The sequence below is a fragment of the Taurulus bubalis genome (assembly GCF_910589615.1).
Source record: "Taurulus bubalis genome assembly, chromosome: 17".
Lineage (NCBI taxonomy): Eukaryota > Metazoa > Chordata > Actinopteri > Perciformes > Cottidae > Taurulus > Taurulus bubalis.
In genome coordinates, this window is record NC_136605.1 from 4,735,566 (window position 1) to 4,762,856 (window position 27,291).

The 27,291-nt window shown below is 46.0% G+C and overlaps 1 protein-coding gene across 1 annotated transcript in view; it reads right to left on the reverse strand.

Moving 5' to 3' along the window:
- The window catches only part of caskin1 (CASK interacting protein 1), a gene marked incomplete at both ends in the record, with an annotated part of 91,148 nt that extends 64,813 nt beyond the window's left edge, over nucleotides 1-26,335 (reverse strand). The window contains one exon of the mRNA XM_079232693.1: nucleotides 26,242-26,335. Coding sequence (XP_079088819.1) covers nucleotides 26,242-26,335 — 94 coding nt within the window. The remainder of the gene's footprint in view (nucleotides 1-26,241) is intronic.
- Between the last annotated feature and the right edge of the window lie 956 nt (nucleotides 26,336-27,291).

The following is a 27,291-nucleotide window of genomic DNA, read 5'->3' on the forward strand; positions in this document are numbered from 1 at the left end:
ATCACAGTAAGCCCGCCCTTAAGGATACCCTGCTTTATGGTCTATTTTACTCTAAAAGGACCATCATTTACTAAATGAACATCATACTGTATTGAAGAAGACTTGAAACTAGAGATTGAGACATAAAGAGAGAGAATGCACGTTTATAGACACTTCAGCATCGGCTTCACTTGTCAGAACCGGAGGCTGCCGCCTGAAATACTGGAAGTGAGGTGAAGTTAGTTTAAAATGTCTATGGGAGAGAAGAAAACAAAAGTGAAAAGCTTGGCCCATTTGCAGGCACTTCTAAGACGGCCCCAAACTACAAAGCGCCATTTTGGATCATATCAATACGGGGAAAAGTAATGAAAAGTCAAAGAGGATGAACCTCGCTGAATGTCTGACTATCAATCTTAAAACAGGGTGTTGGCAGCAGGAACTCTGACGCACTTCCTAGAGGACAAGATCTACGTCACGCGGACCCTGGCGGCCACACAGATGCAGTAATTTGGGCTTTAGTATGTAGGTTATGAGATGGCCTACATTCATAGTCATTGATATATGCAGTAAATATGGTGATGTTGATAGTGCAGATATACCGCTGTCTACCGGCTGGAGAGGACCGGCCTTGTCTTCGGCTTTTGGGGAGTAGACTGTGTCACTGTCGGGGCTGAACACAGTGGGGGAGAAGTCTCTGAAATCCCATGGAAGAGGAAGACTACTAGATGATGTCACGCCTTCTGGTTTTTGATGTCAAAAAGTCATATCTATATGGATTCATATTGTCCTGTGCTTTGCTTTCCCTATATTCATTCCACCGCTGCAGAATTGTGAGTGCCGCAGCAAATATTTTGCAAGATCATAAATATCCTCTGCTCTCGTGTTTCACAGAGGGCTTAGCTTTTTGCCTCTCCACAAACACAGACTGGAGCAGAGGAGAGTCTCTGAGGTGAAGGTAACGCTGCCGGTAGCCGGTAACCAATAGCTGATAGCAGGTAGCCGGTAACTGATAGCCGATAGCCGGTAGCCGGTAGCTGGTAGCTGGTAGCCGGTAGCCGGTAGCCGGTAGCTGGTAGCTGGTAGCCGGTAGCCGATAGCCGGTAGCTGGTAGCCGGTAGCCGGTAACCGATAGCCGATAGCAGGTAGCCGGTAGTCGGTAACCGATAGCCGATAGCAGGTAGCTGGTAGCTGGTAGCTGGTAGCCGGTAGCTGGTAGCCGATAGCTGGTAGCCGGTAGCCGGTAACCGATAGCCGATAGCAGGTAGCCGGTAACCGATAACTGATAGCCGATAGCCGGTAGCCGGTAGCTGGTAGCTGGTAGCCGGTAGCCGGTAGCTGGTAGCCGGTAGCTGGTAGCCGGTAGCTGGTAGCCGATAGCTGGTAGCCGGTAACCGATAGCCGATAGCAGGTAGCCGGTAGCCGGTAACCGATAGCCGATAGCCGATAGCAGGTAGCCGGTAGCGGACACAAACGGGTTCGGTTGTGAACGACAAGCTTAACGTGCTAACGGGTTCTGTGTTTTGGGGGTCAAATAGCTAAGCTAGACCAGAGAATATTGGGTTCAAAGAGATCGGTGACGCTGTAAGTTACGTAATGTTTAATGCGTTTAAATTTGCAGTGAGCACTGTGCCAGACTGCATTTCTTTTAAATGCTACATTGCTTGTCGGCAAACGGTAACTGAGGAGGCAATTTGGCCGTGGGTGCTGTAATTAATTTGACATCCAATCATAATTTTGTTTGAATGAAAACTCAACTCCCGCTGTTGTTCTTAACCACCGTTTAGGAAAACGGAAACAGCGTGAGCAACAGGCGAACAAGCTTCAAAAGTGACATGTTTCATTGTAAATAAGTGCTCCAGTGTGTGCAGATGTGGATTTCACATTGGAAAATTAACTGATAAAGGCACTTTAAAGTGTTGCATTTGAGTTTGGTGTGGCGGTCCCAAAGCAGTGAGCCTCGGGGAAACGCTGGCGTTTCATTTATTGATTAACTTTGTACATTACCCTGCGTGTGCTATGAAGTGTGTTCTGTTGTGGACCTCCTTCTAATTGCCAAGGCTTCGCTGTGAATTGCGCTGCTCTGTGTAGTGTGTGTGTTTTTTTCGCCGAGTGTGACGAATTACTTGGTGGCCTCTCTTTGAGTACAGACCTTCGGGCAGCACTGTGATGACTGTACTGAACAGACAATGACCTCATCTCCCACGCACGCACACACACACATACACACACACACGGTTCAGACATAAGACTAACCCACCATCAGTGCAGTTTCCACTTTGATCACCCAAAAGCCACCAAATAACTGTCATTTACAAGCAAGTTTACACACACATACACACATAGACACACACACACACACAAAATGGAAGTCTACTCCACAGTCAACACCTGGAGGACATTTAAGTCACAGGACATCATTATGTGTCCCCGTCTCTGGCCTCCACATGTTTGCCGTTGAGGAAGAGGAGAGGATACACTGTAGGAGGAAGGAGAGGATGGAGGAAAACAAGACCTACCAGGCGAACAACAACGTCCTAAAATAACGCCGGGAACTTGAAATGAGCACATCCGTCTATTTAATGACTAGGACCGAATAGAATAGAATTTCAAAAAGAATAGATTGATATTTTGGAAAGTACTTTTATTCATGTTCTTGCTGAGAGTTAGATGAAAACATAGATACCACTCTCATGTCTGTGCGGTTAAAAATGAAGCTACAGCCAGCCGCTAGCTAGCTTAGCTTAGCATAACAACGGGCGACAGAGAGTAAAAGCTAGTCAAGCTTTGTCCCAACGTTTTTGCATGAATTGAGCGAGGAATGACGTGTTAATTAATGAGCTTTAAAGGAGCTGGTGGATGAATCTTGTTTCTTTTGAACTGAGACCAGCTAGCGGTTTTCAGCTATGCTAAGCTAGCACGCTGCAACTAGATATTCGCTGTACAGATACAAGAGAGTTATTCTTCTCATTTCACTCAAAGTGTGAAAGTGCATCAGTCTTTTATAAGTCTTCATTTACCAAAATGTCATTCGCATGGCCACAAGAGGTCCTAATATGGTTTACATAGCTCCTTTGAGACATTCGGACAGACGGATGACGCTATCATCATAGTTCCAACGGGCGAGGTCTCATGGAAGAGGAACTGGAAAATCTTACGGTAACAGTGGAAGAAGACACGTTATGGAAAGAAAATGTAACAACACAGACAGCAAATTAGTGAAATCAGTAGAGAGCGACGACCAAAAGCGTAGATGAGAAGGGAAGAAAAGAAAAGAAACTACGCTGCTGGCTATGTTGAGTGGAATATAAATGAGAAGGAGGGCGGGTGGGAGAGACAGAGGTGACAAATTCATCACACGTGTGGCAGTGATCATGGCCAGGAATAAGACAGCGCCGGATCGGAAAACAGACTCAGAGCTGTAGGGTTTTCTCACGACGACAACAACAAACACAACTCACCCGGCTGGTTCACACTTCACCCTCTCATCGTCACATTCTCCAGTTCCCTCCCCTCTGTTATTCACCTAATGTCAGTATATACCGCCACTATCTCGACTCTCCATCCCTCTTTCTCCTCCGCGGCTGTAGCTCTTGGGGATGAGCGGTTCTCTCCCCATAGTTCACATGTCAAAGTGTCCCTGAGCGAGACACTTAACCATAAAATTGCTCCCCGGGCGCTTCACTAGTGGCTGCCCACTGCTCCTTAAAATACTAAGGATGGGTCAAATGCAGAGAATACATGTCATGTATGTATGCGAAAGTAAAAGTATGTACGATGACAAATAACGTTGTTTCTTCTCCCCGTCCCTCCATTGTAACCCGTGGGTTCGGGCTATTATGGAATATTGTGATTTGCTTGCTGCATTTAGACTGTTGAGAGGAGGAGAGGGGGAGGTGAAATAGGGAGATACAGAGCGGTGGAAAGACAAAGATAGAGATGGAGGGAGATTAAAAAAGAGGGGGGGAAATGTACGACCTTTTGCATAAAGCTTAGTTATGCTTGCGGCGTTAATAAAGCGGAACACAGTGTGTGTGAGTGTAGTGAGTGTGTGAGTGTAGTGATTCGTCTGGCCTTGCAAAGCTGCAGTAAAACTGCCCCTACGCAATAAAAGGGCAAGGGTTGGGAGGAGAGGAGAGAGGAGAGGAGAGGAGAGGAGAGAGGAGCTGTTGTGTCCCAGTTTTACTTTGACCTCTATCCGTCGCTCTGTCCCTCTTCCCCCTGATGACACCACACACATTATGAGAAGCTCCAGAAGGCCTTTAGATGCCTGGGACTGTCAGTGAGCTGTTTCCCCAGCGGCACTCATCCTCTCTGGGCATGACTCATAATGAACACCCCGCCCTACACATCACCACCTCTACTCTTCTCCTCCTCCTCCTCCTCCTCCTCTACCAAGGGTCCTCCACTCACCCGCCATCCTCCACGCCGCTCTAATCACACCCTCTTCTCCTCTTTCTAATCCTCCCCTCTCTCTCTCTCTCACTCTCTGTTTCTCTCTCTTCCGGTCCTGCTTTGCTATCTCTCCTACTCCTTCTTTTCCTCTCCCCTCTATTCTTGCTCTCCATCCCTGTTGGCCTCCCATCTCTCGGTTGCATTATCGCCTCCCCCTCTCTCTCATCCTCTTACTCCCCTTCCGAGCAGTGCTGCGTTATCTCTCGCTTTCAGGCTGAAAGTTGGCTCTGGAAAACAGCCAGCACTGGGTGTGCACACACACAAACACACACAAACACACACCCACGAACAAAACAATTCTAACGTAATATGATGCAAACATGACCTATAGCACTGATGCATGTTCACACAACTGCAAACACAGCTCCTCCCAGCTGATGTTGCTACGCTCTGTGTTCCCGCGCGCTAGCTAACGGTGGCGGATTTACCACCTGAAACTTGTAATAATGAGTCCTTTATTTCAGACGGACGTAGACAAACACAGGCTCGTTTCCAGACTGTTCACACCGAAGCAAACTCGAGCGAAGCGTCTTCTCTGCACCGCGCGACTGTATCGATCACGTCATCGGCCCAAGCTACGGTTGAATGAAAATTCCCCTAAATTCAATGTTCTTAACTATTATTTCTTAGTCTGGTGAAATTGTAATTTTCGTGTGAAATATTTTTGCGACAGTAGGCTTCGTTATGCATGTTATGTTATGTTATTATGTTATTATTACGTTATGTATGTGAGCACGTCTCAACATGCAGAAATTCTTGCTAACGTGGTCACGTACGTCAGGGCATTTCCCGCACACACAACATACATACAGTATGCTATTATGCGATTTGCTATGTCATTAGCTATTTTCTTCAGCTGTAGCTAGTTAACCTAAGCTACTGTTAGCAGCACAAGTTAGTTTAAAACATTGTTTCCAGGCTACAGATGACTTCTTAAAGACCCAGTTGATCCATGTAGATGCCATAAGGAGAAGCATTTTCTATGTATTTCTGTCGAAGGTTAGTTAGTAAAAGTAACACCATCTAGTGTTCCGGTATTTTGTTCTAATATAATCCTATTTGACTGTTTAGCTTGTACGTTTTCACTTCCCTGCCAGAGAAAGGGCTTTTAGGCGGAGGACATAACAGATGTGTTTTGGCAAATGTGACACTAATTTGGGTAATGTTGCTGGTTTTACCGGCTTTCCCAATTTGCATGCAGCGCAGTACAGTGCTGCTAACATTAGCCTAAACTCTGCTATGGTAGCATTCGGGATTAGCTTCCACACAGCGTTATATGGCTGGGAATAACGCAAGGTTACTACTATACAAAGCTAGTTAGCCGGATATGCTAACAACTGTAGCATATGTTTCAGCAGATAAATGGAGATCTTGCGTTTTTAGTTTTAGAGAAAAGAAAGACATCACCTTCCAAACTATTTGACTGTCACGTATCTCTGTTATTGCAGCACCTAACAGACTGTACATGTTTCAGTGTGTTCGGAAATCCAAATATCTTGACGGTTGCTAAGATATGATTGGGAAATCGCTGTTCAGGGCAGGGGGTGAGTGAACGGTCAATTAGGGAAATGTGCACGCAAAACACACACACGCACACACACACGCACACACACACACATGCCCATTCGCTGCTGACACGTGATGCTGCCATCAGAGGCCCCTGAACTATCAGAGCGTCGAATTCAGCAGAGAGGGACTCTCAAATCTGACTCCTAATATAGCTCATAAACTAGGCTGGTTGCACTGATTCAACACTGTGTGTGTGTGTGTGTGTGTGTGTGTGTGTGTGTGTGTGTGTGTGTGTGTGTGTGTGTGTGTGTGTGTGTAAAAATGAGTCTCGCCGCTTTCTTTCTCTGATTATTATTGTGCAGATCAATTACCCAGCAGTAAATTACCCGGCCGCTACTCCCCCATAATGATCAAAGATGCAAATGACAGCCTCGCCTGTGCATGCAGGGTCATATAGATTCTTCCCAGCGTCAAATTAATCAAATATTTTACCATTGCACTTGGATAATCGAGCGGGTTATTGAAGTTGAATCAATCAGTCAGCAGCATGGGACTGGAAAATAAGATGTTTTCCAAAGTGAGCGATTAAGTCCAGTGGACTTAATTCACACAGTGCTACCTTACATGACTTATTTTACATTTTCAAGTTGCCTTGGCTCACATCGATTAGATGGATGGATGGATGGTTGGATGGATGGATGGATAAGATAAGATAATCCTTTATTAGTCCCGCAGTGGGGAAATTGCTGGATGGATGCACACAGACCATAGCAGATTAGACACAGCCGGCCTTCCATTTTTATTTTTGCACAGAATGTGTGCTGGAATCTGACCCCGCCCAGGACTTTGTGTGCCAATCAATTTTAAATTTAAATGTGGATATATTGTTGCCGTGAGGCCCTTATTAACATTAAAACATATATTTTACATATATGAGATAATACATTTGTACAAAGTAGTTGCTACACAGTGAACCTATGAGACCCCTGAGGTTGGTCATGTTTCCGTTTTCTGTTCTCGTAAGCCACTTTGAGGAGACAAGGAATCAAAGAACAACAATTTACCAGAATATTTGAATACGAAAATAACCTTCTAGGTTAAAAAAAAAAAAAAGCTTCCCAAATTAGCCTGTGTCTGGCGTTACACTTAACAGAAATGTAGGAGAGTGAGCGAGTGAGAGAGCAGGAGAAAGGCCAAGTTTAGGAGGGCTTTGATTTGCAAGATGGTGCCTCCGTCTCAGAGTGTAAATGTCAGGTTCTCTAACGGAGAACGCCCAGGGAGAAAAGCCTTATCCTGCCTGTGTGTGTGATGAGCAGTACTTGCAACTCACACACACACACACACACACACACACCCACGCACACACACACACGCATACCGTGAGGTCCTGGTATGGATCTATTCCAGTTGACTACTAGCACACACACAGCAGGGCTATTTCTGTCTGACTGCTGGGAAAAGAGGGAGGAAGTAAGGAAGAAGGGAAGAAGGGATGGAGGAGGACATGAATGAAAGGAGGAGAGGGCAGAAGAAGATGAGGAGAGAAGTGGAGATGAAAGTCGGTCGTTGACAGATCGGCTCGATAGCGATGCTTTATTAAAGCTGCAAACGTGTTACACGCAAATGTCAATAAATCAATATCGCAAGTGTCTTTGGGACTATTTGAATTACGGCACATTGACTGTGACTAACTCTGGGAAGAGAGAACGCAGGAGAGACGAGCAGGGAGGTTTCATCGGGACACGTGTCTGCAGTCATGCTAGCAGCTCTGCTAGGTTGTCATGCTAACGGCGACAACGCGCTAACACGTTCGCAATGACAACGCTAACATGCAGATTATCACAGAGCTTAGTTTAGTTGTTAGTGAGCATGCTAACATATGCTAATTAGCACGAAACAGTACAGCTGAATCTGGGAAAAAACATTGAAGGAGAAAAAGGAATTGCCGCAACAGCTCATGTAGCTAATATTTATTATTTAGTGTTTACTCTCGACGCTCAGAGCAGCCATCTTGGATTTGGGTTGGTGGGGTTTATTCAACCTTCCAGTTCAAATTCAACACATTATTGGACAGCGGCATTGATGGAAGGAGGAGGCTAATGCCTCGCTCTCTGATTCTTAATCACACAAAAATATTTACGTAGACAAAGTTTTGATCCTAAGCAGCTCTTGGTCAAAAAACAAGGTAACGGTGATTAAAGAGACGTAATTACTGAATGAAAACCGTATTTCTATAGAAGAAAAGAAGCTCAGGGCGGTTGAGTGGCTCTCTGCAGTTGCAGCTGATGGAATTAGTGACGGGGAATTAACTTTATAGTGAATCTATGTGGACGTCAGGTAAACGTATTGGAATTTAGCGTCAAACAGCAGCAGTGAATTAAAATGGAAGCAGATGAGAAAACAGGAAGTCGTCTTCGAAAAGAATAAAAAGCTAATAAAACATTGTGGGGAACGGGGGAAGGCATGAAAGAGAAAACAAACAGGTCAAGAGTTTGATGTGCTTCTCTGAAATCTTTTAACGACACGCCCTGATTTCTCTCTCACACACACACACACACACACACACATCCATTACAGAACAAAGGGGATAGATTTACAATCACAGGAAGCCAATCCCACAGACACAGACCCACCAACCCTCCCTGGTCTGAACCTGATCCAACAGACAGAAGTCTATAAACCTACCTCTCTCTCTCTCTCTCGCTCTCCCTCTCTTAATACAAAAATAAAGCGTGTAGATATATGTAAAACATGCTGAGCATTCCCACACCAATTTGAACCAATCCCATGTCTCAGGGGTCTGTTGATTGTATTTGCAAAAACATGATATGAATATGAATATAAAATAAGAATAAGAAATGCTGAAAGTGCCGTTGCTGGTCTTAGGAGAGGAGAGGAGAGGAGAGGAGAGGAAGGAGGGGAGAGGAGGCTGTGATCGGCTCTGAGCATACTGTATGTAGAGTCCACTGGGGCATGTAATGAACCGATATCATGCAGCGTCAGCAGCCGCCCCCTGATTTACTGCTATAGATCAACCCTCGGAGAGAGTTACACGTCAAGTCACGCGGTTGGAGGAGAAGAAGAAGAAGAAGAGAGAAGCAGAGGTTGGGTTTCTCCTCAGCGATCCGGGAGAGAACTGTTTTGTACCACAAGTACCGGTCTGTTTCTGTGTCTTTGTCTCCACCTGTGGTGATGAGCGGTAGTGAAACGTCCTCACTCCCAACTCGCCGAACACCGACAAACCGTCGGCTCCGTTTTGGACGTGTCAGTTCTGGCTCGTGACATACATGCAGTGTCTTTTTTTAAATGGACTTCCAACATCGGTTTACTTTAGTCTTAGGTTAATTGGCTCGGTTTAGGCTTTGTTAGGTTTCGGGAAAAGATCGTGGTTTGTGTTATAATAAGTGCGTTTGTTAATTATGTAGTTAGTTAAGTATGTAAGTCACAAAAAAGTGAGGTCAAATTAAGTCAAAGTTGGCCAAAAATAAAATGTCATTATAACCTTTAAGAAGAGATTCTGATGCCTAAATGCACTTCTAGGCTGATGCTTTATTCTTTATTTATGTGTGTAGGCCTCGGCACAAACGGATACAGCTTTTTAAAGAAGATGAATCGCTGACTGTCTCTTTAGAATTTCGGAGCGGTGAAAGTTAAGGAATCCGGCTTTTTTTAAACTGATATCCTGAGTTTGATATCCTGAGCCGGCTCCCCGAGTGCTCTCGTTCTTTCATGCTGCTTCTCTCTCTCTGGATCGTCAACCTATCAAATGTCTCTTTGTAGCCTCACCTATTCATTCACACACATAACTAACCAATGGAAAGCTTTGGACTGTTTCACTGACGGAGAGAAAGTGTGTGTGTGCGTGCGTATGTATATGTGTGTGTGTGTGTGCATGTGTGTATGTGTGTGTGATTGTCATAACAGAACGGTCAATTGCTTCTTTTTTTGTGCGTGCAGAGAGTGCACCGGAGAGTTTGGGAAAACTAATTGCACTGTGTGTGTGTGTGTGTGTGTGTGTGTGTGTGTGTGTGTGTGTGTGTGTGTGTGTGTGTGTGTGTGTGTGTGTGTGTGTGTGTGTGTGTGTGTGGCTGAGACATGAAGGGAGGCTTTGAGGACTATGGCCGTGTGTATGTGGTCGGGTTCCACGGAGAACAATAGCCTTATTGTACCTGCGTCTGCAGCTACTGTCTGTCCGGCGTGGATAGAGCCGCTCTGCACCGAGCATGTTAGTCTCTGTATGACGGATCATTCTTAGCAATTGAAACAAACACATATTCCCTTCCAGATTATGAAGTTCAAAACATCTGAATTATGGCGTGTCATGTACAATACATTACATGTACAACCTTCAGTTTTTGCAACACGAGGATCTGGAGTCCCCTCTCTGTTTCCCATCTCCTCCAGGCGTGAGTCTGGGGGAGGTCATGCGTTCGGTCACGCGTGTGTGAGCGTCCGTCTGTCCCCGGCTAATCTCCCATACCACTGGACCCGTCGGCCTGATAGTGTCTGTGCTCATTCATGACTGTAAGCTCGAGGACTTTTTGTGGTTGGGGATGATTCACACTAAAAAGCTATTTTATTATTGACTGACTTATTCCATCACTGACTGCTGACTCGTTAATTCACGGGGATCTGGAACTGCTTCAGTTGCAAAAAGGCATTTACTGCAATCGGCCAGGCTAAGAACAAGGATGAGCTCGTCTGTTGAAGGACACATTGAGGCCTCCGTAGAGGCCGAGAAGTTCTGGTTTTCTAACAAACAGATGATACGAGGGGATTATTTCCCTGCTTTTGTTATCTTGACTGTAAGGGAGCCTGGAGGGACAATTGAGTGAGAGGCAACTCTTTGCTGTTTGTGAGGGGAGAGGGAGACATGCTAGTGTTTATATGTTTGGTCTATCACTCCTCCGTCATCTATCCATTTACCCAGAGTCCTACTGCAGGTCCCTCCTCCAGTTTTCCTGTAGGATTCCCAAAACCCTCCCAGTCCCCACAGAGTTGTACAGCCTCACCTGGAGAAGAAAGAAAAAGATAACATCTGCAGCGGGAGGTGGCATTCTTACGCCGTACCCGACCCCGCCCCAGCCGGCTCCTCACTGTGTGAGGGGAGCGGTGGCTCGATGCCGAGGTCCCGTCAGGTCACTGAAGCTCCTCGAGGAGGAAAACCTCTTCTCAGCTGCTTTTATCTGCAGTCTCCGCGGCGGTCAGGCTTTGTGGCTCGGCTCACTTTATTTGTTTCACCGCCGCGTCCTCGCCGACTGTGAATCGGCTGAACTTGATGCCAATGAGGTCGTTCTTTCTTTATTCATCATGGAATATGTTGCAGAATGTTTTAAAGCTCAGATAACTGATACTGACTGCTTTTAAATCTAGAATGAAAGAAATAGAGGCAGGTTCCCAAAAATGTTCAATGTTTCTTAAATTCACTCACTGTCTCTTAGCTTTTAGTTTCTTATAACTTGTTCTGTGTTTTCTGTCTGTAACTATCTGTTTTGTATGCTGCTGCCTGCCTTGGTCAGGTCTCCCTCCAAAAAGAGATTTTTTGACTTGGACTTCCTGGTTAAATAAAGGTTTAAATAAAAAAATTAAAAATGGATGCTTCTACCGACTTTTGAAGTGAATTCATGTACCAGAAGCTGATGAAACTATAAAAAAAAGTTGAAAATGAAACAGGAAATGAAGGTTTCTATAGTGAATACAATGTTTCTTCTCTAATGAGTCTACGAAATGTCAAAATAATTGCGAGAAAAAAACAAAATCCCAGAGCTCAAAGTGACATTTTTAAATTGTATTATATTTGCAATGCAAATCCTCTCATCTGAGAAGCCGGATCCAAACGATCAATCGATCAATGAAAGGAATAGTTGCCCGTTGTTATTTTGTTTACAGACTCATCAATGAACGGACTGATTGTCATTCTAATCATGCGTGGACCTGCTGTGCTGCAAACTAAGTCAAACAAGTTTTCCCTTTTGCACCCCTCCCCTCCCCCATGTTGGCTCTCGGCCCTGCAACCATAGCAGCATGAAGAGGGGGGGTTCCCCCACTGGAGTGACTGGAGAGAAGAAAGAAACGTAAAAGAGAGATGATGCAGACAGAAGATAAAAGCATTGAGATCAAGAGTGATCGGGAAAGAAAAAGAAGGAGGGAAAAGCGTGTGAAAGAGAACGTCTCCTCCCCGATCACACGAGAGTAAAGCGAGAGATTTGGAAGAACGAGAGATGAGAGGAGAGAAAGACAGGAGGAGGAGCGGGATGAGAGTCAAACTGGAAAAAGGAAAATGAGGCGAGCGGAGGGAAGGTAGAGGGTTGTGTGAGGGGAGAGAGAGAGAGAGAGAGAGAGAGAGAGAGAGAAAGGTGAAAAAGGGATGGGTGTGGGGAGATGAAACGGATGAAAAGAGGGATGTATGAAGAAGGAGGGAGGGATGAAAGAATGGGGCGAGAGGGAAGATGAGAAGGGGACGGGAACGAGAGCAAAAAAGAAGCTGGTGAAAAATAATGATGAAAAAAAAAGCATGAGAAGAAAGATGAAGATGAAGATGAATATTGTTATCCGAGAGAATGTATGATAGCCAGTGGTCTGCTTGGCTAATCCGTATTGTCAGATTATAGTGTAATCCCACGATCACAAACACACGCACACACACACACGCACACACACACACACACACACACAGTTTTAAGACTGGACCCCACGGTGCTGAATCGAAATTTGAATCGGTGATCAGAGAAATTTACCCGGTCCCAGCACTGTGTGCTTGTTGCTATGGCGATGGCTCCAGGAAGAGAGAAAGAGAGAGAGAGAGAGAGAGAGAGAGAGAGAGAGAGAGAGAGGAAAGATAAGACGAGGAGGGGGAGGGATGGAAAAAAAGTAAAAACCAGAACCAGGTTTAGCACCGGTCTCAGTCACACACACACACACACACACACACACACACACACACACACGTATGCATGTCCACACACTCATGTGGAGCCGAGCCGCATGTGTTGCATGTGTTGAACAGCTGCATACGACCAGCCCATCAGCCAGCACACACAAACAAACAAAAGGTGCTCATTGGCTCAGACGGGTGCTGCTGCTCCTCACCCATTGGCCGACACGGCCGCAAAATGGCCGCCCGATTGGCCCGAGGTGACACAGGCCTGCTGTGACAGCGCCATCAAAAGGAGGGGAGTTGGCCGACCATGGATGTCGGTGTGGTACTAAACAAACACGCATGGCGCTGACTCAATGTGAACTTTAACATGTAATGTACGAAAGTAGCGTGTGGATCATTGTAGAGTTCCTTGTCTCCTTTGTGTTTGTACTTTCCCCGGGTTTTAAGTCTCCTCTTTCTGCAGGTCGGTGTTGTTGACTATGCTTTGATCGTGGATGTAGAGCTAGCTGAGTTCAGCCTGCTAGCATGTGAACATTTGCCAATACATACTCAAGTTAAGCACAGCCGAGGTTGATGGGCATGTCGTTATTTTTGCAGGTATTCCGTCATAATTGGACAAATAAACATGTGAACTGATAATGTGGCTGGATGAAGGTCAGGGAATCACCAAAGTGATTTGAAATGAACCTCAATGGGTGAATATGAATATCTGGAGCAAAGTTAACCGCAATCAAGGCGTCAACCTCCAGTTCTGAAAAGCCAACCCCTAAACATGCATTACCTCTACTGACCATCAGGGGGCGACTCTGGTTGGAAAAAAAGAAGTCTGGTTGTATAGAAGTCTAAATGACTCTACTTCTGTCTTGATTTATTCCCTCAGTAGACATGAGTTTATAGTTTCACTCTCTAGTTTCAAGTCTTCTTATTATACAGCATGATGTTCATTTAGTAAATTAAGGGTCGTTTTAGTGTCAAATAGCTTTAGGGCGGGCTTACTGTGATTGACAGGTGGATGCCACGGCGTTGTTCGGTTATGGTGTTAAACTGTAATCCTTTCACAGTGTGTTTTCATTTCATGAGGGGGTTATTGTAACATTTAGGCTGCGTAAAAATGTCAGTAAAGATGGAGACGGCCAAAATGACGAAATCAAGGCTTCAAATGTCTTCAAAGTCAGAAAGATATATTTTATTATTATTTTATTCATGATTCCTCTGAGTTCTATGAATGGCTGTTTTTCTTCTTTTTAGGGGCAATAGTTGTTGAGATATGTTAATCTGGACCAAAGTAGTGGACTGACCAACCATCACATCAGATTTCTTTTAAAACACACACACACACACACACATCATATTCATACAACAGAAGAAATTGTTTAGACAAAGGCATGTAAAAACAGTTCTCACTCCCAAGTTGTCAAATCAGGAGCTTGCTGCGGCCGTAGTCATGGTGGGAGGAGTCAGATGTCAGAAGGCGTAATATAATAAGTGACAAAGTCCATGTAAAAACCGAGGACTTTCACCAAACAGACCCGAGTTCATGTCCCGTGTGGAACCAAAAGTCAACGTTGGCATTTTTTTACTGACATAATAAGTTACGCAACATTACGTATTTTTTTCATTTAATTTGAACCCTACGACCTTTTCCTAAACCTGACTGAGTTGTTTCTGTGTATTTTGAGAAGGGTGTGCATGTAACTGCCTGAAGATGACACGTCTGAAGCTGACACTACAGGATCATGCATAGTTCAAAGCTTCGACGGCCCACAGACCCAGCCGCCGCATTTTGTATTGGTAAAAACACACGTGTGCTGTACACACAGCTGTTTGTAGCAACACACACTCATAATCCACACACACATGCTCTTTCCTTGGACAAACAGGAAGGACAGATGTTGGACCGTCGTGGAGGCTCATCTGGATAACAGGTGTCCTCTGCTAGAATCTGGTCTGGGACTTTTTCCTTGTCCCTTTTCACCCCACCGTCCTCCTCCCCGTCGGTCTTTCCACTGTAACCGTTTAAACACAGAGAAAAAAAAAACTATTTTTTCTATTTAAAAAGAGAAGGGTGCAGCTGCAGCTTAGGTGGAATCTTCCAGAATCTCTTCTTTCCTGTTGTCAGCACCGGGCCGTCCAGACCCTGGCCCAGTTCGACGTGACTAATCACTCTCACCGGCTCCCTGGCAGCCAGACTGATTCATCGGGCGGGCATCGACAAACAGGGGCAGGAGAGCGAATGAAGCGGAGATGCAGAGAGAAAAGATGGAGGCAGTGCAACTGACAGACCCTTCAGGGATTCATGATGTGTGCAGGCACACGACCCAATGCAAATGTAACCCGTCCCTGCAACATATGCGACAACAAACGTCTTTTTCACGTAGCATTTGTCTTTTGTTTTAGTTCTTTTCATCAGAATTCCCCGGAGATGAGTGTTTGGATATCAGAGGGCGAAAACTTTTTGGCATGAGTTTTGCCGGGGAGCTCGGGCACTGGAGCCTATCCAGTGAATCGTTAAAAAAAAGTCCCTCTTCATATTTTGTGCGTTTTCCCACGGAAAAAGTCCAACAACACAGGTCAATTTCCGCATTCATTCTTTTCTAAATAAACGTCCGTCTTCACGGGAAACAACTCGGTTAGGTTTAGGCAACCAAACGACCTGGCTAGGTTTAGGAACAGATCAGGATTTGGGTTCAAATAACTACAGAAGTTACATTCCTAAAATACGCAAAGTCGCACGCGGGAATCGAACAGCGGCCTCCTGATCGGTGTTTGTTGGACCCGTGTGGGCTTTGATGGTCTTTCTTGTTCTTGATAACGTGGATGGCTTACAAAATGATTTTGTGGGATATCTATGAACTACGATGCGATATTCTACAAAGGTATAGCTACGAACAGCCAGCAGCACAGAAGCCAACGGCTTTCTAACTCGTGTTTTTACTGAACAGTTTTAAGGATGAGCTGTAATAACTTTGGCAGCAGGCCAAATGTTTATTTCTCCAATACTTTTGGACAAGCTAATGACATTCCATTCATGTTTAGTCCTAGTTAGACTTGTTAGCATGCTAACGTACTATAGGCTAGTAGCCATGCTAGCAGCCCTGTGAGGCTGTATGTCGGCACGTCAGCAGGCACGCTTTTGCTGACGGCTTACGTCACGGTTACCGTCTTAGCTCGTTGGCACGCTAACATCTGCTAATTAAAGTAGCGTGGAACACGACGTACAGCCGAGTGTTGTGGAGTTAATGGGCTTCGGGGGCTGTGGAAAATGAAATGGAAGCGGGGGAAGAAATCAACTTGATGAGATTGGAATATGTTCAAAATGATTAATCACTGTGTGTGTGTGTGTGTGCGTGTGTGTGTGTGTGGATCACATGGCTTAGCATGAGTTCTGTGGTGACTTAGCAGACAAACAGAGGCGTTTCAGTTCAAAGAGACGCTAATAAACGCCACGGGCAAGATTCACTCTGAATACAACTTTCTGTTTTCTCCCCATCGTTTAGTTCCTTCTCTTCCTCGCCTTCCTTTTTTTCCATTAGGGAGGACGGAGGCATCACATTCACTCAAGTTTTCCCAGCTGTTTTCTGAGGATCGGGTTCAGACAGAAAGTCCTCCAGTCATAAGTTCACTGATCATCTTCAACCGTCACATTTTAGAAGATTCTAGCTTCGGCCTCCAAATGGGCAGGGGAGGCGTCAGAGAGAGCACAGAAGGAAAGTCTGAAATATTCATATAACTAATATATAGTAAGGTGAAGCGGAGGCCTTCCTCGGCAGCGTCATAGCCTTTTTTAAACATCAGTCATATACTACTAACGTCTAAGATCTGATGGCACGACTTTACCCAGTATGCAGATGTAATGGTGAGTTAATGGAAGTTAGGAACAGCCTGAACCTGTAGTCCACATAATTCACAATGTGTTTAAAACTTTAAAATAAAGTCTCCTTTGCAACATTTTATAAAAAGGAAAAGTGGGAAACCAGAATGGAATCAGATGCATCATCTTTACATCTCCCTACTTTGATCCAAATTACTATTCGGTTTGAATTAGTGCTAAATCTGTAAACCTGACTTAAGCCTGACTGAAAATAAATCACAATCTTTCTCTCTTGTTATGTCCAACCAACAGTCCAAAGCCCAAAGACATTCAGGTTCTTGTCGGTGTGATGAAGAAAAGAAGATAATTCTCACGTTCTAGAAGCTGGAAGCGTAATTAAAAAAATGTGCCTTTCGTTCTTACGATTCGTTCACCGGCGTAAAGATTTTAATTTCCCGTTGGTCGGTAAACAACCTTTATCTACTCATCAATTAAATTCCCAGCTTTATTATTTGCACTTTGGAGTTGCATTGTAGGCTTACAGCCATAGTAACCTGTTGTCGTTAGCAACAAGGACGTTATCCCTCACTGGCTTCCCCCTTTCTAAATGTATTTATAGCAGCAGCCAATTAATGAAAAACATCACGAAAGCTCGAGGCCTGACGTCGTTTTTCCAGCGGGTTTCCTGTAGAATTTAGATGACAAAACATTCTTCATGTATACATAAGGGCTGATTGCATAATAGAGAACGAACAGTGTTCACTTCAGAAGAACAGCTGTGGCTACAAACACGGCTGCTGCCGGCCGATGCAATGATGCTGCACCTAAAGGTGCTGCACCCTAAAGATGCTTCTTTAGGAAGACCCTGCGGAGCTAATGCCGGATGAGGGAGTTCTAAAGTAAACATCAGTGCGTGAAGATGTAGGTTTCCTCTTTTGAAACGGAGCGGAAGAATGTTCATATAGAGAGGGGGAATTCAGAGAGTGGACTTTTATGGTGAGTTATATTACAAAACAGTGAATAAAAGAATCACATCTGGGGCAAAATTGTGTTGAATGGCCTTCAATAAGTCCGGATTTGGATGACACACACACACACACACACACACACACACGCATGCACAAATTCAGCACAAAATATAAGTGCATATACCATAGGTCAAGTACATTATTTTGAATTGTTTTTGCAAATCTGCAGCTGTGATACAAAACCAAGCATCTGTCCAACCACTGTATCACACATGTATGGACACACACACACAGACACACAGACACACACACACACACACACACACACAGTAGTCCAGACTCCACATCTGTCCAGCCGGCCAGTCCCTTCTGGTCTCCGCTCACTGCTTCCTGCATGAGGATGCTCTGACAGACAAGGTCACGCGGTGCGTCCCACCAGATGGATGTTACGGCACGCAGCACCGCTAAAGGACAGCTTCCTTTTTATGGAGGTCTAGCTGGAGCAAAAGAGTCATGAAAGGATTGAACCGTGTGTTCCTCTGCTCCGATGTGAGCTGCCATCATTGGCGTGTCCGTAAACCTAGCTTACGACCCGCGGTAACGTAAGCGCTACGTCCAAGACGAGATGCTCAAAGCCCTGTTTTTGTTATCTTTGCCACCATCTTGTAAGGGAGGGAGAGTGAGAATCAACTATTTTTGTTTTATTTGGGAGGCGAGAGACACACCAGGTGGTTTCTCTCTACTGAGACCACTTTGTAATTTGTGCCTCACATGGTTTTCCCACAGTTAGCTTAATTAGCTAGCTAGCGGCAGCTGACTTCATGGAAATATAAGGCCTGCTTTTGTCTGACAACTTCGAGTAAATCTGTCACCACAACAGTAACTGATGGTTTAGACTCCTATCTGTACAGTAGTGGCACCATCCCCACTACGCTCTCACACATATCAGAGACCTATACGGATGTGTCCGTGTGCGGCACATTTTCCCAAGGCGCCAACCAGCACCCGAACTGTGCCCCGGCGCTGTTTTTAGTGGCCACTCGCGCAGCCAGAGCGCCGGCATTCATTCACAAAGTCCCCCGGCGGCGCTGAATTCTCCGCGGGAGCAGGGCGGAACATTGCTAAGAGGTTCTCGTGCAGAGTACAGTGCAACCTTGTCCAGACCATGTTAGCTTAAGTTTAGGAGTTGAGTCTGGGGAAAAGAAGAAGGGGAAAAAAAGCATAATTTCCTGCCTTTATTAGCTGCTCAAACATTAATTTGAAGCGGTAAGAATACACTCAATGTTATGAATTTGGGGCGTGAGTGGAAAGATCCCGCAAGGCACAGTGGCTCCCTGCAGCAGCTGTTGAGACACACACACACACACACACACAAACCCCTGCATGCTAACACACACCTACACACTCATCCAGCTACTGTATTAGTTACATAAAGAATCTCATATGACGAGGCGCAGCTGTCTGTCTCTTTTCTCATATCTTCGAGAATCAATGTTCGTGTCAGCAGAGGATTATGCGAGTGTGTGACTGAGTGTGTGTGTCAACTTTGGTCCCCTGTCTACAATGCTTGACTTCCACCTTAACACACACACACACACACACACACACACACACACACACACAGATAATGTGAATTCCAACACAGTCTGTACCTTTCTGTGCCAGTCTTCTGTTGTGTAGGAGTTGTGTTTGTGTGGGTTTTAGTGTGTGTGTGTGTGTGTGTGTGTGTGTGTGTGTGTGCGCATAAGCCAGTACAGTCGGTGGTTAATGCCACCTCTATAATCGGTGCTGATTGAGCGCGGGAGGTCCCGCCCCGCTGCCCTTCTCATTTTGCGGGTGGTCTTTATATCCAGACTAAACCTCTCACTCTCCCCGTCTCCTCTCATCCTCTTAATCTGCACTCTTGCTCCAACAGAACAGAATAGAATAGGTACATGGCACTTCATACGACACATACTTTTTATTTCTGTCCCACCTTAGCTCCTCTTTCCTTATTATCACCTCCGCTTCCTCAACTGCATTTCCTTTTCTTCCTCTCTCTCTTTTGCCGACCACTTCTCTCCTTTCCACTTCCACTTCCTCCTCCTCCTCCTCCTCCTTTCCTTTCCTTCTGGGTATTGTTAATGCCAGTACCGCCATTACCCAAAACGTAATAGCAATGCCAATAGTACTTCATTCACTTAATGTGAAAGGAATATGTGTGTGTGTGTGTGTCACTGGCTAGCTAATCGCCGCCAGCCCTGTTGCCGTTAGTTAGCGCCGTTAGCGCCGTTAGCTTCTAGCCGCCGGCTCAGACATCTCTGTGTGTAGAGCTGTGTGTAGACGTGTGTGTGTGTGTGGGTTGCTGCTGCTGCTGCTGCTGTGGGCCAATCACATGACACATGAAATAGAAAAACACTTGCAGGGATTGGCTGCAGGCAAAACCATATAAATTATCTTTGTTTTCGAGATCCGGGCACAAAAAGGATCGATTGCAGGTGTCGTTTGACAGTTTCTTGGTTCTGGGTTATTTGGTTGATAGGTTCAAAAAATATGAAGTACAAACACCCAGCCTTTCCTGTCTAGACGTGTCTTTCCTTTCCTTTCTTTCCTGTCCCCTTTCCCTCTTTCCCTCTCTCGTCCCGTCCTTTCCGTTTCCTTTTTCTTTCCCCTCATATCGTTTCCTTTCCTTCCTCCCTGCTCCGCATTTCTCCCTTATTATTCTCCCTGAACTTGCCACTGACCCGTTAAACTATGTGGGTGTTATTTTTGGTGCAGTGCATTGTGCAGAGAGAGAGAGAGAGAGAGAGAGAGAGAGAGAGGCTTGATGTCTGCAATCAGAAAAAAAAGGTGAGGTGGAATCGAGTCTATTCAGCTATCGCTTTGTTTCATCACCTTCTTCTTTCTTCCACACCCCTCCTCCACCGGCCTCCAGCGATGTGGAGACCAAATCTAATGCACCTCGACATTGGTGCGTTCACAAAATGATCTGAATTCATGAACATTCTCAGCAATGTGGACATAATGATGAAAGGGGGGTAAAGGCAAATAAGAGCAAATTACATCAGTTTTACTGAAATGCAGCCTTTTAAAACCAGGAAAAGACGATTATGCCACATAACCATATCCAACAATCTAAGAGGATATCAGCTTAATGCTCTCAAAACATCCCCCCTCTTTCTATTTCTTTCTCTGCGCTCTCGCTTCCACAACTCCTCTCACCGCTGTGTTTTCCTCAAAGCAAGAATATCCATCCACCTCTCCCTCTCTCTCTCTCTCTCTCTCTCTCTCCATCTCCATCTGTTCCGTAATTCAATCGCGGAGGCCGTCAGCAGAGAGGTGAGCGATGATGTTTTTGGAGGAAAAATGCAGTGAAGTCTGCCAGCCAGCGCTCCTCTCTCTCAAACAATCCTCGTCAACCTGTTTTCAAGGAAAAAAACTCAATAATCAAATGATCAATCATTTTTGCTGCATACTCTCTCTCTCTCTCTCTCTCTCTCTCTCTCTCTCTCTCTCTCTCTCTCTCTCCTGGCACGGATACAGATCTCTATAAACGAAGCATCACAGGGTGTCCGATCAATGCAATAGAACTACTGTGGTTTACATCGGATTATTGATCACGGATTATTTTTGGATCACGGATTATGTGGCCTTTCCATCAATAACACGATGAATCATGCACTTTATCTCCCCATAATCCAATTGTGTGCGCTTATATGATATGAATGCACCCTCCAAAAACACCTGGTTTCTCTCAATAGTTGCCGACGCAGCAGTTCACCACCGTGGAGACTCCGGCTGACGGCATGCGAAGCGTCCTCTCTGCTCCTTTGTGAGTGTGCACTGGCGTGGACGCAATCATCCGCTCTGCTCCTCTGCCATCCTCGTGCATCAACACAGAAAGATGGGCAAGAGAAAGATGGGGGGAGGGGGGTTGTATCCAGAATGCTCTGGTCTTTGGGCATTAGTCTCTCTCTCTCTCTCTCTCTCTTTGCAAAGAGAAGGAAAGAGGAAAGGAAAGCATGTGTCGGTGTCTCGCGGCAGTGCGAACGTCGCGCCGGAGGGTGCAATCCCAAATCGTTTCATTGATGTAACACGCACGCGTGCACACACACACACACACACACACACACACACACACACAGCCTTTTAACGACACACAATAAACAACCATCGATACAGATTACACCAGACCGCTTTGACACGCAGACACCGAAACATCCCCATCGACAAACACAGACCTCGGTCACACTCAAGGTCTGCTCCCTCCACACACACACACACACACACACACACACACACACACACACACACACACACACACACACACACACACACACACACACACACTGTGTAGAGGGATGGGGGTGGGAGGATGCTGAGTGACAGCAAACTGACGATGACTCTCCAGATGTGTCTGCATGTGTGTGTGTATGTGTGTGTGTGTGTGTGTGATGCAGGTGAATGTGTGCAGAGTAGACTGTACATCTGGCCTGAGGAGTAAATGAGTTGCAGCAGGGCAGAGCCCCTAACACACACACACACACACACACACACACACTCTCTAAATCCTATCTTACCTCCTCCGTCACGAACATATACATCTCTGTGCGCACACACACACACACACACACGCATGCGAAAAGCTTCCCGAGTCCCGAGAGCTTTGTGTTTAATGCGAGATGACAAACAGGTCTGTGTTAACATCGGCCGAGCGTCACACTTCACTGCTGTTTGTCTGGGACTCTCATCTCCACCCATCTTTCCTGCTTCTATCAGAACCCGTTTTGTTTTTGTTTTGTTGGGGGTTTGTTTGCTGAGAGAGAGAGAGAGTGAGAGAGAGAGAGAGAGACCTTGTTCTTGTATTTAAACACCTTCCGTCTGGCGAGATGGCACTTCAAACCTCACACAACAGGAAGTTATAGGAGGCCCGACCTCAAAAAGGAGCCATAAAATCTTGTTGGCGGCGACGGCGAGCGGTTAAGAGTTTACTGGGGAGTGATGGCGGCTCGCGTCGCTAGAGGCCAGATGCATGATGGATTGCCAGCAGGGTCACCTGATGATGGAATACAGTCTGCTGCTCATGCTGCTTCAGATGCTGAGACTAGTACTGCAGAACTGTGTCTCTTTTTTTAGTTTTTGGGGTTCAATCTCATCTCCTATAATAAATCTATAATAAACATTGGAGCCAAGGGAAATAAGCATCTAAAACCTTTTGACTGCACAGCAAAAAATAAAATAATAATCATGGATTCTATTCTATATCAAGCTTTCAATTCAGAGACCTGCCATTTTTTGCTGTTTTGCACCGCATTGAGCTTTTCTCTTATGTTTACCATTTGGGGCAAATACTTGCTATTCCACTGGTGTCCACTAGGGGCATTGCTGCTGTATTATGGAGCATTGTCACAAATGTATGCAACTCTCTCTCTCTCTCTCTCTCTCTCACACACACACATGCACACACAGGCCTTCAAGCTCAATAGAATAGAATATATTATAGGTGCAGTGCATTCCTGTATATGTTTAAAGTATCGGCTTCATAGGGTGAATATGTGTGCGTATGATTGCATGATTATCAGCAAGCAGTTCTCACGGCACTGTTTTTTTTTCCCTTGCTCTGATTAATGTGTCTGAGATAAAACGTGAGCTTGACTTTGATATACGTCAAGTTCAAAGCCCATCGATAATTTGGCTTTATCGTATGCAGACGCACACAGAGGCCCTGAAGGCACCGCCTGCCTCCCTCACGACAACAAAGACGTCTTCAGTTCAACTGAACAAGGTGGATCTGGGAGGTTGGGAACGGATCATTGGGGAAAGAAAGAAGGTGAAAGCAGGTTTTGCCAAACGAATTTGCACCCGAAAAGAACATTTTTTAATCAAATAAATGTATATTTTTAGAATTTTCTGAATCAGAAAAGGTTTAAAGCCAAGTACGTTACTTAAGGAATTTGGCTTGGTGAGCGGTGAGTGATAATAAACACAGTGCAATATAGTATCATAAATAAGGAATAACAAATAAGAAAATGTATAATAAAATAAACAAACAAATTAAGAGAACGTCTTAATGTAGCATACGCTTCAAAATATTGAAATATGTTTTTTTTTATCAAATCTTAGTCCGTAAAGTACCTGGAGACTGCAGATATATATATAATGTAGAAATTATCGAGGTCATGTCCACATATTGTACAATAAGACGGCAAAAAGGATAAATTATCGTCATATCCATATATTGAAGTCGATATAATATATAATTGACATTTTTGTGACCGGTAGTGGAGTAGAAGTATAAATGGAGAGAAAGTGCATTTTAAAGTACCTCAATAACACCGACATAAATGTACAAAGCATTTTCCATCGCCCCCTCGTGTTATGGAGATTTAAAGGGCATCGTCTGGTTGGATCGGCGCCCGTCCACGAGGTCACTCTGCCGCAGGCCGAGACCAACCGTGAGGCGTCCCCGGGTCCTGCGTCTCTGTTATTCTGTACCAGTCCATGCAAGACTCTTCAATGGAGCCCCAAATCCTACCGAGACGCAGTACTGTTTCCTTCAGGGGTGATTTCAGTAACAATGTATAGATTATAATAAACTGAGCGGCCATGTATAAGGCACACCTGTCCGATGATGTCCGATGTGCTAAACAGCAGCCGGAGAGGGGGCTTCAAAGCGGAAGTGCCCTTCACTGAGGCCTAAAGGTTGCTTTGTGACGTGCTCATGCACAAAATGTATTCCCACAGCAGACGCTATTTTTAGTCCCTGCCCGAATGATGCTGTGCTGGACCCCACCGACTGTGGGTTGTTTTTTACTCCAGGGGGGAGGCGTGTCTTGTATTTCGCCCCAGAGACAGTCTGCAGACTACCTTTAATCCGAGGGGTTTCCTGTACTGGGCTCCACTGTTTGGCCGCCCCGCTGCTTCCTGTAAACCGTTTGAAGACCATGTGCTGCACTTAAAACACACACACACACACACACACACACACACACACACACACACAACTTAGCTTACTTACACAACAAAAGTGATGTTTTCTGTGGCCTGAATGTCAGATTCAATGACCGGTTTCGCCCGGAAACGTAAAGCAAGCGAGACCAATAACCAATATATTTTTCTTCCTCAGATCTGGAATGATTTCTTCATTCTCCTTCTGTGTCTCTAGGTGAGTTTAAACCATTTTAAGGGGCAGTTTGGTAACTTTAATCAAGAATAGCTTTCTGTCATATACTCACTCAAACTGTCATATCCTGTATGCACGAGACAGATAATCTGTGACCCAAAAATAATCAGCTGCCTTCTTCTTAGTACTTTTTTTTTTGGGCTCGACCAGGGAATCCATTGGACAAGCCTTTTTATGGGGACATAAAAGACTCAATTATAGGCCCTTCACAGGTGTGGCAGGGGTCTAATTAGCCGGGATAATTGAAACCACTTGTGTGTGGGAGAGCGGGGTCTTTAACACCAGAGGACAGCGTTCAGGCTCAGCGTTACAGTGGCAATGATCTTATTTTTGTTATGTTCTGTGTCACCAAAGTTCTGGGGTCCACAGACACACACACACACACACACACACACACACACACTTCATTCAAATGAGGCCCACCTGCTGTTCGGAACCTTTTTTCAGACGCTGTAAAAAAAATAAAACCTGCCCGACTGGAACCATTTCCGCCGCGGAGACCTTTCCTCCACATGCAGCCATCCTGACACTCTGACATGCACACAGGTGTCACCGGTTCGAGTCCGGGGGCTTCAACAAAATGGAACGGAGCCTTTCATTCATTTACCTAATTAAACCCGTGTTTACCTGCATTTCCATGTCTCTTGACCAGCCAGTTAATCTGTCAGTGGAGGTATCTGTGTGGCTGCACCACAGCACACACACACACACACACACACACACACACACACACACACACACACACACACTCGCCATCTCTGGCGTCATTTTATTGCCCACGCAATAGAGTGGGCTGTGGAAGTGAAACACGGTTGGACGTTGCCTGCAGAAGATAAACACACACACACACACACACACACACACACACACACACACACACAAACACACACACACACACACTAACACACACACACACACACTAACACACACACACACAGGAGAACAGAGCTCTCGTCGCCATTGAACGTGACGTTTGAACTCTAACAAACGCAAGGCCACTGGCGTCGTCTCTCACTGAGACAGGGTCACACATAACCCCCCAAAAAACACCACCTCTCTCTCTCTCTCTCTCTCTCTCTCTCTCTCTCTCTCCTGCAGTGCACACAGACAGGGGTCTCAGGGTGGGCTGTCAGTCTCCAGTCACACCACTAATCATCTCTGATGCACCCTGATACACACGGCCCCTTCTTCTCTCCATCTCGGTCTCTCAAATCACACACACACACACACACACACACACACACACACACACACACACACACACACACAATCTCTCTCACACACACACACACACAATCTCTCTCACACACACACACACCATCATCGTTAGGCCTATAGTACTTAAAGCAAACATCCAGCAAAGACGTGTGAGAAGCACCTACTACCTGCTCCAACACAACCATGGAGGTTGGGTGGCAGTGATTTGTATTTATTTATATATGACTCTACAGCCGTGACAGATCAGAATCCTACGCCTTACTTGCTTTCCCCGGTCGCGGCCTCTGCAGCAGCTTCTGCACGGTGAGCAGGTCCTCGGTCTTCACCGCCTGCAGCAGTTCCTGGTCCTTCCCCATCTTCCGCTCGGAGGCCGCTCTTTTACTCCCGCAGCATCCTCCAAAAAACCCGGCGGCAGCCTCGGCGCGGCGCGGAGGGTTGCGTCTGACAGCCTCCCTCCTCTTCCTCCTCCGCCTCCTGTTCCCTGACTTTAGACGAGACACCCGCTAGAGCTCTGGCATGCGAGCGCGCGGGAGGGAGGGAGGATAGGCGAGGTGTGAATGGAGGGATGCTCTCGGGTTCTCCCTCCCCTGCTCAGTGCACCGTGGTCTGGGCACCGGACTTGGGGACTAGCGGGCCGGTCTAGATTCCAGTATCAGCGCGCAGGCGTCGCGTGCGTAGTATTTCAAAAAAGGTAAAGATGAAGGGTTCCCCCCGTTTCCACGGTTGGCTCGCGCTCCTCATCTGCGGTCGCGGCTGGAGGCTGATGGGTCTCCCTTTTTTGCAGCTGCGCTCCAAAGAAAAGAACCACCGAGTCTTGCAGAAAACACAAAAAAACTGGTGATGTAGCGAGCGGCCTCGCGGGCTCACTAAGCAGAGACGCGGCGCATGAAAAGGATTGTGCGTTTTTTAAAAGGCGGGTGCACGCGGGCTCCGCTCCGCTCGAGGTCTTGCCGCTCTCGTGAGCTCTGCGTCGTAAACACGATCCACGGCTGCTGCTGCTGCTGCAGCCATCGCTCCGCGTGCGCTCGGGCTCTGTATTTGGTAATGGTTTTTCTCCGCGTGGGGGTAGTGAGAGGGGGTGGGGGGCACGTGCACGCGTCCGCGCGCTCTACAGCTGGCCCAGCTCGTACCGCTAAACGGCTCGTGCGTGCTGCAACTTGGGGGCGGACCAGGAGCGAGGTGCTCGTGCTCTCCCGCCTCCTTTCTTCTTCATCTCCCTGGCTCTGTTTCTATGTCTCTCTCTCTCTCTCTCTCTCTCGCTCTTTACAGAGGAGCTGCAGCGATGTATTAAGCCGCCAATGAAGGCGCAGAC